This window comes from Amphiprion ocellaris, chromosome 15 (assembly GCF_022539595.1).
Source record: "Amphiprion ocellaris isolate individual 3 ecotype Okinawa chromosome 15, ASM2253959v1, whole genome shotgun sequence".
NCBI lineage: Eukaryota > Metazoa > Chordata > Actinopteri > Pomacentridae > Amphiprion > Amphiprion ocellaris.
Genome location: NC_072780.1, coordinates 21,680,815 through 21,693,758, shown reverse-complemented (window position 1 = coordinate 21,693,758; position 12,944 = coordinate 21,680,815). Strand labels below are relative to the sequence as shown.

General features: G+C 39.5%; 1 protein-coding gene across 4 annotated transcripts; it reads right to left on the bottom strand.

Annotated features, from left to right (window-relative positions):
* Positions 1-1,065: 1,065 nt before the first annotated feature.
* LOC129350619 (serine/threonine-protein kinase pdik1l-like) lies at positions 1,066-9,539 on the bottom strand. 4 transcript variants are annotated; one of them, XM_055017662.1, is made up of 4 exons: positions 9,411-9,539; positions 3,432-3,727; positions 3,152-3,208; positions 1,066-1,609 (listed from the first exon to the last, which is right to left on the bottom strand). In XM_055017662.1, the coding sequence occupies exons 2-4, from the start codon at positions 3,714-3,716 to the stop codon at positions 1,586-1,588; spliced, it is 366 nt and encodes a 121-aa protein (XP_054873637.1). In that variant the 5' UTR covers positions 3,717-3,727; positions 9,411-9,539; the 3' UTR covers positions 1,066-1,585. The 4 variants fall into 4 exon arrangements, with proteins under 4 accessions (XP_054873637.1, XP_054873638.1, XP_054873636.1 ...); XM_055017663.1 differs by lacking the exon at positions 3,152-3,208 and having other exon boundaries at positions 1,068-1,609; XM_055017661.1 differs by lacking the exon at positions 1,066-1,609 and having other exon boundaries at positions 2,704-3,208.
* Between the last annotated feature and the right edge of the window lie 3,405 nt (positions 9,540-12,944).

Below are 12,944 nucleotides of genomic sequence, written 5' to 3'. Positions count from 1 at the left end.
CTCACGATAAAAACATTTATACATAATGCGATTTACTGTAATAGGGTCAGAGGTAAACTAGAATACATAGCCTACTTCCTTCAGACGACCTGAATACTTAACCACCGTTGGACAGTATTTTATATCAGCGAAAACACCGAACCTTTTCCCGTTTTCATCTCCGAAAGTGATAGTTAGATAACAAGAGACAGACAGAGACAGGTTGACAGATCAGCTGTCGGTGCCTGACAGCTGTTGCTAAGCTACGGAGGCTCTACAGGGGTGGAGCTTAATCAACCGGCGTTCGATTTGAGCTATAGACTGTATATATTTGAACAGCGAGGCGTGACGTCAATGACAGAAGATCCGGTCAGATCCAGTTTAGGTCCAGATGAGACTGAGGCATTTAGATTGTTGTTGTTAGAGTGACCTGCAATTTGAGGAAACTAAGAAAGCAACTCATCACCATTTTTTCATCAAAAGACAAACCACTATGGACAGAAGAGCCAGTTTAGATACTGAGGACATCAGAAAGGTTACAGTGGACATGGTTCGCCCACTCATTGTAACCTTCTTTAATGGGACTACCTCACAGCAGTGGGCAGCTCTGGTATCAGGCCAGCCTGATGATGACACCCAGCAAATGTTGGGAGAACTTCTGTTTAACATAGAAGTACTCATTTGTAAATCAGTGCTGGTGGCAATGAAGGGAGAAAAGACAAAGATTTAGTCACTGAGGTGGTGACTTCTCTAGGAGATTCAATTCCACCAACCTTCGCAGAAGTCCTTCATGCGGAGGAAGTCAGCAGTGAGAGCTCAGATTCTCTGAAGAGCTTAGTTGTGGAGGATGTGGTGGAGAGTATCAACTCTGCTATAGAGACACCCAAGGAGGCCCCACGGCATAAGACATTTGCCCACAGACTGGATACTAAGGTTCGTCACATGACCAAAATGATTGGAACATTTGTTAAAGGGAACCTGAAGAGGTGCAGAGCTAGAACCCCAACAAGAAGTCAGTCAGATGTTCCTGAGGTCTCTTCCACAGAGATCATTCATCATTTACAAAACCACCGGCCAAACTGTCACCAGCTGTGCCAGTAAGTGTTTCTCAGGAGCAGTTAATCTCTTCCCCACTGGGGGTCAAGCATTCAAAAGAAGTAGCTGCACCAGTTAGAAGCTCCAAGTCTGAGGGCAACTTGTCTCTAATAAGCAAGATTACACGTTTTTTTAAGAAATCGTTTTCCAGAGTGACACCTGCTGCAGTCGTAATGGCACCACCACCATCCTCATATGTCCAAGATGTCCCAGACAAGACCATTGCCTTGTTTAATATTGTTCAACAGCAGTCACCAAAGGTTACATATGAGGAGACAGTCCAGTCTCAGCAACACCCACCAGAAGTTGCCTGTGAGGAGACAGTCCAGTCTCAGCAACACCCACCAGAAGTTACCTGTGAGGAGACAGTCCAGTCTCAGCAGCATTCACCAGATGTTGCCTGTGAGGAGACAGTCCGATCTCAGCAGCATTCACCAGAAGTTACCTGTTAGGAGACAGTCCAGTCTCAGCGGCATTCACCAGATGTTGCCTGTGAGGAGACAGTCCAGTCTCAGCAGCATTCACCAGAAGTTACCTGTGAGGAGACAGTCCGATCTCAGCCGCACTCGAAAGAAGTTTGTGTAAGTGTACTCGTTGAGGCAGTGATTTTGTGGATCACTAAAGGTGCCAACGCTAACCTCTCTTCGGAAGAATTTGACGCCCTCAATAAGGACCTGTTTAAAAAAGTCTGGGCTGCAGTCAAGGATGATGTTATCATCGCCCCAGAAAAGTCCAAAATGCTGGACAAAGCCATTTTCAAGGACCTTTGTAGACAGTGGGGCACTCCCACCCCTGCACTGACTTTTCTGCATTCCGGCCCACCAATAGCTGACCAGATGAATGTTTCATGTTTCAAGAAACACCTGAGGATAGCACCAAAGAAACCTGGTGCCTTCAGAAATTTTTTTCTTCACTATGTGACTGTCCCATTTTAGATGTGTTGATAGTGAAGGTGTTGAACTGCAGCCTTCATCTTGAAAGAAAAGAGTAATGTATGTTCTTTTTTCTTTCCTTTCTATGCAGTAAAGAGTGTGCCATTACATGCCTGTGGGAGCATTGCTTTTTTTGGTGTTTATCTTACAGTTGTTTGTTTAACTGTTTATAAAATTAATTGGACACTTTGAATTCACCAGCATAACCCAAAGCATTCAAAAAAAATCTTGAATTTTACCCAAAGGTAAGCTGAAATACTTTCTAGAATGTACACTTAAATCACAATGTGAATTGTTTGATTTCTAATGTCAGACTGTGGGCCACAGAGGAAAAGATGGAAAACAAGTATGGTTGATATCTCAGAAACTATTAAAAATAAAAGCCTGAAATGTTCACTTATATTTTTTCATCATGTTATTAATTCCAAATTTGCAATAGTGGAAAAGTAGGTGAAATAATCTCTGGCTATGGGGAGTTAAAATTTGAGATAAACATCCTGAAAAGTTCCATCTTTGAGCCCACATTTACAAAAAAAAAAAGAAAATTATAATGCAGAGGTCCGTTAGCAACATTGTCTGAACCATATATAGTTTTTAATATCTTGTTTTTTCAATATTGCAGATCCTGACAGTAGATTAATGATGTGGATTCTGACAATCAGTATAAGTCAGAGATACAAAAAACAGGACACTGTCATAGAAGTCTTCTTTATGTTTGCTCTTTAATTTCTCATTGTTTTGCAGCAAGTTATTTGAGATGCAGGCTTAAAAAAGCACTTTCTGTCAACTTCTCTTGTTTTAAATGTGTTGTATAAAAAATGTGATGCCTTGACTGAAAAAACAATCAGCAAAGTGGAAAGAAATTACCACAGTACAGGAATCATTGAATTCATAAGGCTACTGTGTGTGTTCAGTGCAACTCTGAGTAACACACAGATACCGAAGCAGTCAGCAAATACTATATCTGTCTGGAAAACAACGCAAAAGTTCTAGTCGGAAGCATCACTTTGGTTTGAAGTACAGGCTTGGCAGTAACAACAACAAGCATAAAGATATACAATTTTTTGAGGTAGCACACATTAAATTAAAGAAATAATAAATATTTAAACAGATAGCTTAGTTAAAAAAGTCTTTACAATACTTACAAACTGGTTTTTGGACATGCTGTTCTCCAGCTGTCCATGTCCATGTGATTTGTTATTCTATACAAATAAAAGTACAATAAATCAGACCAAACACCCATTCCTTATCCAACCCAAAAAACGAAATAAAAATAATCCACATACAGTCTGAAAGCAGGATGTTGCTAACAAGAGTATTTTAAAGCCTATATCTACCATCTTGACTGTAGGACATGAATGCAGCATCGGTGCAGTGCAGGATTACTACTTGGTTACCCTGTTCCAGTGACTTCTGCATCCTCACCTCAAGATAGAGCGGGGAACTGGAACCATGGCTCATCCTCTGGGCCAGCTGATCCCGCTGCAGAATACACTCCTCCAGGTGGATGACATTTGGGTGCTGACTCTGGATGCTGCTCAGGGCCCAGAACTCCCGCAGGGCCAGCTCCACATTCTCTGGAGAGTGGCAGCGGATCTTCTTCACTGCCACCCGTGCTCCTGTGCGCTTCACAACTGCTTCATACACCACGCCGTAACTGCCACGCCCCACCTCCTGGATCAGCTCGTACTTCGGCTGACTGCTTACCATCCTAGTCCTCACTGTGGAGAAACAACATGGGTGTTAATCTCATCCTGTGCAAATGGCTGACTTTGCATGATATGAGTATAAACAGGGCTCCAGACTAACTTTTTCAGTGGTAGCACGAGTGCAATCAACTTTCTCATTTGCTCGCATCTCACATATTCACAGACCAAACACATCAATTGCCGAACATTTTATCGATCAACAATACAATTTACCAATGTTCCCTAAACGCCCCACATTGCAGGCTGTGCTAGCTGCTGCTTAGTGGCTACAGTGCTCAGACAGGTGTGACCAAAAATTATTTTGAAAAGGGTTAAACTAGGACATTGTAATGTCAGATTTATCCCAGATGAAAACAGATACATTTTTTTCTACATGCACTCTTTTCTATGATCAGCGCATGTAGATACGCTCCGCATGTCACGAGAAGATCACATTTTTAAGTGTTAATACAACAGTACACCAAAGTTCTAAAAGTACTATTTTCAGGGCTGGGCAATTAATAAAACAAGATTATTATCTGCCATTCTGACTTTCCAAGTGGCCCAATTTTAATGGTAATATGACAGATGAACAATTTCACAAAGGTTGTCAGCCTAACCTGACTGCTCTGGAGCTGTCTTCACTTGCCTATAACAATGAATCAAAGCGTCCCTTCTTAACAAACTACCAACCGCTGTCAGAGGTACAGAAAATAGTGTCGTCATTTGGACAATGGCTGTAGTAAACATGTTACAGAACAGAAGAAAAGTATATGCAAATATTGCAAGAAAAAAAGTTGCTGCTCCAATGGGATATACAACCAATGTGTTTCAACATCTTAAGCACCACAGATCACACAATTTGTTGTGTGTATGTCCAGCAAAAAGGTAACAGCAGAAAATCATAGACCCTACTTTTCTGACACAGCAAAAACTAATTTGATGAGCAGCTTTGATAGAATGTTTAGTTCAGCAAACGCTTAACAGGAGTCTGAACATGTGAATAGGACACAAGGACGTTCTGCCAGAGACAGTCTGATATACTTAAGACGGTGGAGAACAAAACCATAGATTCTGCTTTAAAAAGAAGTGTTCCCATTAAATGTTCAATGAATTAAGATTTTGTGCAGAAGTGTATATAAAAATAAAAATTAAAGGAAACATTTTTGACCTCCCAGATCTCTGAAATAGTGAAAAGACTAGAGTGCCATCCAAGCTGATTGGATAATCTAGCTGCTATATTAGTACTTTTATTGAGGTAAAGGATCTGCATGTTTCCTCCCCCACAGCTCATCTCTGTCAATCAAGGTAAATAATAATTATATTAATTACTGTAGTTACCATGTTGTTCCACTGACAAAGACTACTGGGTTTGTGGTGGGAAGTGAGTCTCCCCTGGTGTGTGCGTGAAGTACCAGTACATTGCTGTAGCGCTGCAACTATAAAAGTATCGAAACACCCTTCCGTTAAAAGCTACACTATTCCCCTTTTTACTAGTATGGGTACTTAAAGAAAGACAATGTTTTAATAGAAACCGTATTTCCTATGATTTTCCTAGCTCTGCAACAGCAGGGCTCTGTATATGTATGTGTGTGTGCAGTGCTCTGCTTCCACTCCCTGTAGGCAGGTAGAGTGGGTGTGCCAACCACTTTTGACATCACTCAAAAGCACACGACACTAGAGCAAGTCGTCGAGTGTCGGCAGTTTGTCAACAAAGTAGATGCACACAGCAAAACATGCCATTAGTTCACTTGTGGCCAAGAGTGTAAACAAGCACACAACCACCTAAAGCCCATCTGCAAGACATGTTTTACTTGTGCAGATCAATGGAGCTAACATGCCTAACTTGGCAAAGAACCTGGCAAACAGACATGCCAACTTATTCAAATATTCAAACAGAGATAGGTAAGTGAATGCAATAAATAACATACATACATCAAGCTCTCAGAGTGATTTAGGTTGTGACAAGCAACCTATTTTATCACTGGAGTTTGACAAGGCAGTTAAGGGCAATGATAACTGTTTAATTAAACTTCATCTTTTCAGCAGATTGACCAATGTGGCAAACATCTATATATACAAACACAGTACAGTAATTCATTCCTGTTGTTTAATGGCTTCTTTTTACTTCCTTCAATGCTTGCTTTGCATTGGTATTGTTAAAATATTTTAGCTTTTCCTTTTTTATTAAAAAATACAACACATTTTTAGTTCTGTGTTCTGCCATTTATTATTCTATTACTTTTCTGGATGTTAGGTTTTTGGTATGATATCATTTCAATATCAGAATTATGGTACTGTGACAATACTACTTTACTGCTGTACCAGAAAAATGTTGCTATAAGGGCTAGTAAAGTTACTTTAGCCTTCCATAATTGTATATCTGTGTGTTGTGTTTGTTGTCACAGAAGAGAAGTAGTCCCTGTTCATGTAAGGTTACTACAATGTGCTCGTACATTCTTCACGTAAGAGGGAGCTGAAATGCTTCTTCACACAGATTAATGTTTCCAGCACAGACATTTAGATAGAGTGTTGGTAACCACAGAGATGACAATCTCTTTTCTGCTTTCTTTAATATTTTACGGTTTGTCTTGGTTACTTCACTGTAAAGACAGAGGAATACAATTTCATCTTTGTTGAGCATTTTGTAGCAGCATTTGCTACACTAAAGTAATTTTTAAGAGACAGTCACACAATTTCTGCTGTTCATATTCTAATCAGCAGGACAGTAATGGCTGCATTGGTGAACTAGAAATAATGCTAGTCTCATGAGTCATTCAGACAAATGCATCATGAGACGGAAGACATGCAGACATTCAACTTTCACGGCTAACACTGCAGACATATTGTTAGATATGCGATAGACGTTTGAAGCACTTTCTCTCAGATTGCAAATGAATTATGGCAAAAAACTTTAGTGCTCGCTGCTATTTGGGCATCTGAAATTAGCATGAATGAAACTTGCTTATTGTTTAGTTGATAAGCAGAATTTGTTTTGTTTTCTTTACATTTTAGTTTGCTGAACATGTCATTGGAAATTAGACACCTGAGCACTATGTGTTCCTTTACCTGTACAAGGCAAGCTCAAGCTAATTTGTGGTCTCAGCAGTGTTAGCCTAATCAAGCGAGGAGCTTTAAGTAGGAAATTACCTTTTTGAAATGAGGAGGGTTGCCATCCACTGACTGTATATAAACATAAACAACATGACTGCTCCCTAGAAGGGAAGCCAAAATATGTTTCAAATGGAAGCTTCCAGCTTGCACTGGTGACATCATTTACACAACTGGAGTCTGCAGTCATGACTACAGCTCTCAGTACCACCTCCTGCTCAGTCCGATGCCAATCTTTGAGCTCAACCTAACTATAGGGAAAGGTTAAGGATAAGTAGCTAGTTGGTTACACAGCTAGCATTTATTAACAATATTTATTTAACTATGAAAATTCCAAGCTCATAGCAAGGATCCACAACAGTCCAAGACAGTAAAGACTGCAGCGGCCCTCACTCAATACCATGTCTCCATTCCCATTGAGTCTGGTTGCAGACAGCACCACCAGCATCAGATGGCAGTGCCCGTGTCCGAGGTCTTTTGGCTTCACTTTTGTGCATTGGTAGGAAGTGGTGGCACATCAGCCCTTTTTTATTTACACTCTATGGTACCATCTTACTAACAGCTTCACGCAAGTTTGATGTCTGGGCACATCGCTAGCAATAAACATGCAAGCATCTGCCAGGGCAGATATCAGCACAAGTCAAGTAACTCAGTCTTCAACAGTCTCACACTGGACTCAACCACACATTAGGATTATTGCAGGTTTAGTTCTCATTGGTGACAATAAAGTGGATTACAAATGGACACTGAAGTATTGCAAATAGACAGACTAGATAAACAATTAAAATCTCTCCTTTTAGATAAACAAAACCCTTAGCTGTCATTAACAGTGATTTCTTTTTTGATTGCTCCCAACACTGCCCACTGGACTGGTGTGTTTGTGTGAGAAGGTGGGTGGTGCTGTGATAGATAAATGACATGTTCTGCTTCCCTGAAGTGCAAGCATCCTTTTCTGTTTCTCTTATCACTTCAATATATTGGCAGATGAGATAATATAAAAAGCAGCTATGAATCTCTCATCCATTAAAACCACAAAATGAGGGACTGCTTACCAGCCCTGCACAGGCACCTTTACAGCACTGCATGTCCAAGGTGACCACTACACATAATAGTACCTTAAACAGGCCATTATATTAAGGCCACAAAAATTACCACTGTGTAAAAAATGACACCACCTCTCAGAAACTTGTTTCTGTTACAGTGCTATTATGTGACAAGGTTGAGCTGTTTATGACTGCATGTCCTTGCATACAGCATGCTCGTCCTCCAACATGCACTGCATTCCACAACTTGCTGCAAGTAATGCACAGCAGCTCACACTAAAAACAAGAAGTATGGAATATGCATAGCAAACTAGGAGAGCCCCAGGTATCCCATTAGTTCTCATTCATCCTTATCATGAAGAATCCTGATCCACCTGCCAGAGGAGAACGCAGCACTCTGCACACAGCTGTAGATTCTTTAACTGATCAGGTATTCTAATGAGCTTCCTAACAGTTAAGTATTTAGACTACAAATAGAAAGTATTTTTAAAAAGTAAAACTACATTTTAAGAGACACTGAAACCGGGTGTCAGATTACTTTTATAATCAAGTAATCTTATTGACCATTTCTGCACCAGCAGCCCAAAACAACACAGAAAATATTACCTGAAAATGTGGCCTTTTTGCTTCATAGAAGATTCCACTTTTTTAAAAAAAATCAGAACTGTTGTAAACTAAATCGACTTTCAATTACTTATTTAAATCTAGTTCCAGCACTAACTTAAATGAAAACCACTGGTTCACAGATTCATTGTGTATTTGCAATTTTAAGAAATGCAACTATAATAGTAATAAAAAAATCTACTTGAGCGTCGTTTTAATACACAAAGCACATTAATCACACAGTGGTTTTGAATAACAGTTTTAAAACATGCAGAGTCTGATTTGGAACAAAACATAAGTTAGCTGTGCAATAACTGTTTGCCTGCCATACTGGAAACCACTGGACGCTGACAATGTTAAACACCTGCCTGTACATGGATATGCGACGGGCTCACCATAAAACTTCAGTTTAATGTTAAGAGATGTGGTACTGTCACATTGAGAGATGATTCAAAAGTCTCCCAGAAGTCTGCAACAAAAAGCTGCGTCCTAGACATAAAGAATGATTGCCAGAATGCTATCGGGCTAATTAACATCCACTCGGCTGATTGGCTAAGAGGCTAACAGCTCTGTGGCCTGGACGCCGTCAGCTAACGATGTTGTTGGTTAGCTAACGTTAGCTAATCACGTTAACAGCAGCTAACAAAGAGTCCAGCTCTCGCCTCCATCATCGACACATATGTCGGCAGCTAGCTTACATAATTTAAATCCAAAACAAGTTCACTGCTCTTAAACTGCACTAACGGCGGGGCACGGAGGAGGCATGCATGATAAGTACAGGGTATTGACAGTTTATTGTCCTGTGTGTGCGTGTGCGTGTGTATGTGTGCCATCAAGAAATTCAGCCCCAAAACACACACACACCTGCAAGCCAAATACCCACAGCAGACAAGACAATAGTGGAAATGTGGAGGAGGCTGTACTTGTTACACCGCAGGCTGTCATGGTATCAGACTCACCTTTGAATCGCTTCTCAGGGGTTCATTTGTTGTCTTCCTCACTCTCCCTGGCAGCCATTACCGCCGCACACGTTCTGCTCCACAGTCACACCGACGAGCTCCAGTCAAACACTGGACGTGAGCGCGTGCAGCTGCTGCGCAGCGGCGGACAGAGGGGAGCGACTGCCGGCTGCACGTTTCAAAATAAACTTCCCCCAAAAAGAAACATGTTTTAACAATGTGCCGGCATGTAGCACCTGGGCATATCAATTATTCATATAAAGCGATATCTCCATAAACTAAGTGGCATTACAGTTTAGTCTGTATCAAAAACATTAATTCTATTAAAACTGGCTGCTACAAAATGTTTTTATTAAGCCTCAGCTTCAACACAGAGATCCATTACAAACTTCTATTAACGAAGGACTTGCATTACTTACCTCTACTGCACTGTTTTTGTGAGTTGTGATAAAACCTTGTTTTTTGTGTGTTTTTGTTTTAGTTTTATTTTTTACAAAATGTACATGCACATAAATAACTGACAATGCAAGTCTTTAATATGATGCACTTGCAAAAATCTCAGGAAACTAAACAGAATTATAAGTTTTGCTTTGTTTTTACTATTACGTATTTGTTGTTTCGCTTTTTGTCCTCTAAATCCTTTGCTCCAAACATGGTAATTCATGCAGTATAATTTGAAGGAGAAATGCACAATTTCCGGTCTTTTGCCGAGCTAGGTTTGTCTAGCTTTATAGAGTCAGAGAAATGCGGACACCCTCTCTACACCCCCTCACTCCTACCCCCCAGACCGACCTGTCACTTACAGGGGGTGGAGACAATAACAAGCACACCTGCACACATTCATGCATCCCAGTGCAGTGGCCCTGCAGTCATTTCAGAAACATCCACCACTAATCACTGTTGAAATTACACAGAGGTGAGTAACTATACAGTGTAAACTGGAGAGAGAAGCCCACGATCATAATTCCCCTCCCAACTGAATACCGTCCACTTTCATGAAAGGACTTTCCTTGCATGATATTGATATTTTGCTTATCTGTACATAGTCCTGAAATTATTTTATTGGTGGTAGGAAATCAAAAGAAGTGGTGGTCTGATATTCTGATGTCATTTTTTGAGAATTAAAAAGATTTAAAGATAAACTTAGACAAATTTTGGAGGGTTGTCCGTTGGTTTAAACAAAAAAATAACAAATATATTAATTGTAATATGTGAAAGTTTACTAGTAGAACTTTAGAGGGATTTTAAATAGAAGTAATATTATTGTTATAGCAAAGTCATAACTTCTGTTCAAGACCTGTCACTTCTAAATTAATTGACTCAATCAACCCATCTAAAATATTTTAAATAATTCTGTATGTATAAGCTAACATTTATGTTGCTGCTAAAATCAGAGCAACATCAAAACTTGAAACTAATTTTATACAAAATCACAAATGAAGCTACCACCCCAAACCATAAAATTTGCACAGACATTCTTGCACTGCACATCTTTGCACTTTTAAACTTTATTTTTATTTTTATTTTTTCTGTTAAAAATTTTGCCACCCTTGTATATATTGTAAATAAAACTGCTGTAACAATGTAAATTTCCCCTGGAGTGGGGAGAAATAAAGAACTTTATCTTATCTTATCTTAGATTCCTTGGGGGCTTCGTTTCCTGATCAGGGAGAACTATTGAAAATAAAGTATTTTTCACTAATAGTTAAAGTGTGAGTACATGTATATTTAGCTGCTGAGAGTTCACCTTCAATTATGTCTTCCAATAAGTATAGTAGGTATTTCGTAAGTGTAATAGGTAAAAGCTTACAGCCTACAAAGTAGAGTCCAAAAATTAAAACTTTGTCCATACTGAAAAAAGAAACATTTCTTAGTTATATTTGTCACAGTCCACAAACATACTGAGGTTAATTGGTGACTCTAAACTGTCCATAAATGTGAATGTGATTGTTTGTCTCTATATGTAGTCCTGTGATAGACTGGTGACCTGTCCAGGGTGTCCCCTGCCTTCACCCTAAGTCAGCTGAGATAGACTCCAGCCCCCACGACCCTCATTAGGAAGGGGTGTATAGATAATGGATGGATCCATAATTTACGATTTTAATAAAAGTTGCCTGCAAATCAAACATTTCTTTCTCCTGCCGTTTTCTAAACCGATCCAACACTAACAGGTAAAAAACAAACAAACAAAAAACATTTTGGTGTATTTCCTTCTATTACAATGCACAGTTTAATGTTTTATGCTCTCATCTGTTAATGTTTATTTATTTATTTATTTATTTTGTCATTGGTCATATTATATGGCATTGTATTAATCTGTATTATTCCCTAAATATACTTTTTTCAGTTTTATTCTTTTGATACCCATATAGAGGGTTAATTTGAAAAGTTGTGTTGAAACATGCTCATTTGTTCATATATTGTCAATAAATGGTAAGTTTTTGTGTCTCCAGCACATTCCTGCAGATATCGGTACAGTTGGATAGAAATGCAATGATTCATTCAGGGACCATGGAGAAACTGACTACTAGTGACAGTCCATCTTTAATATTGGGTTTTCTCATATTTAAGGTAGAAAACAGTCTAAACAAACAGAGAGACCTTTATTATATGGCATAAAATCCATCAGGAAGGTACATTATTTAGATGTGTCAAGTTTCTGAAGTACCTTCACACTGTTGTGCTTGGGATTTCTTTGTATCTACTGAGCTTTTAAACACCCTACAGACTGTCCTCTGTGAATAGATCATCTGAGTGTCAGCCGCAAAGTTCAACTGTCAGTCCAGCAGGGAGGTTGACGACCCTACGAGGAGCTCTCCCTGCTCTCATTCACATCAGCACTGGAAGAATGGCTGTGGATGGAGCAGTGCTATATCAAGGAACTGGACAGAGATGGAGACACTGCAGAGGACCAGGTAGAACCAGGGTTAACTGACCCACATCTGCTGAGATACTTAGGCTGATAGCGCTAAGATCAGAATGAACAACTTTGCAGAAAGGTGCTGGATGTCACACTTGTGGGGATTTCACTTTTGTATAAGTATCCAACAGCTTAGTTTATGTTTTTGTTAATCTTTCTCCTGCTTAAATAGCACAATGCTGAAATAAGCTTTGGATTTACAGGATTTGTTCAGACAATTAAGGGGAAAGTTGAGGGATGCTGAACTTGCAACACTGAATGTATATTTCTTGTGGCTTTTTTTTTACACTGCTTTTATTGTTTTAAAACTGTGTTAGAGGTTTTAGGCAAACCTTTTTTGCTGTCTGAAACCAAGCGTCAACATCAGGGGCGAAAAAAGTCAAATCTACATGTCAACAAGTTGGGTTGCACAGTGGCTCAGTGGTTAGCACTGCTGTGCATGTCGGTCCCAGCAAAACAAAGAGATTTACAATAAAAAGTGGAATAATACACACATTCTTTATTATACAGTCTATCCTGCTGTCACATATATCACTAAATAACAAGTTGTTTTATTCGGAACATCACCACTAGAGGGCACAACAGGCCACTTTTATACAGGTACAAATACATTG

Bases quoted from the DNA above. Each gene is read 5' to 3' on its own strand.
- LOC129350619 (XM_055017660.1), bottom strand. From the start codon at position 3,716: ATGGTAAGCAGTCAGCCGAAGTACGAGCTGATCCAGGAGGTGGGGCGT.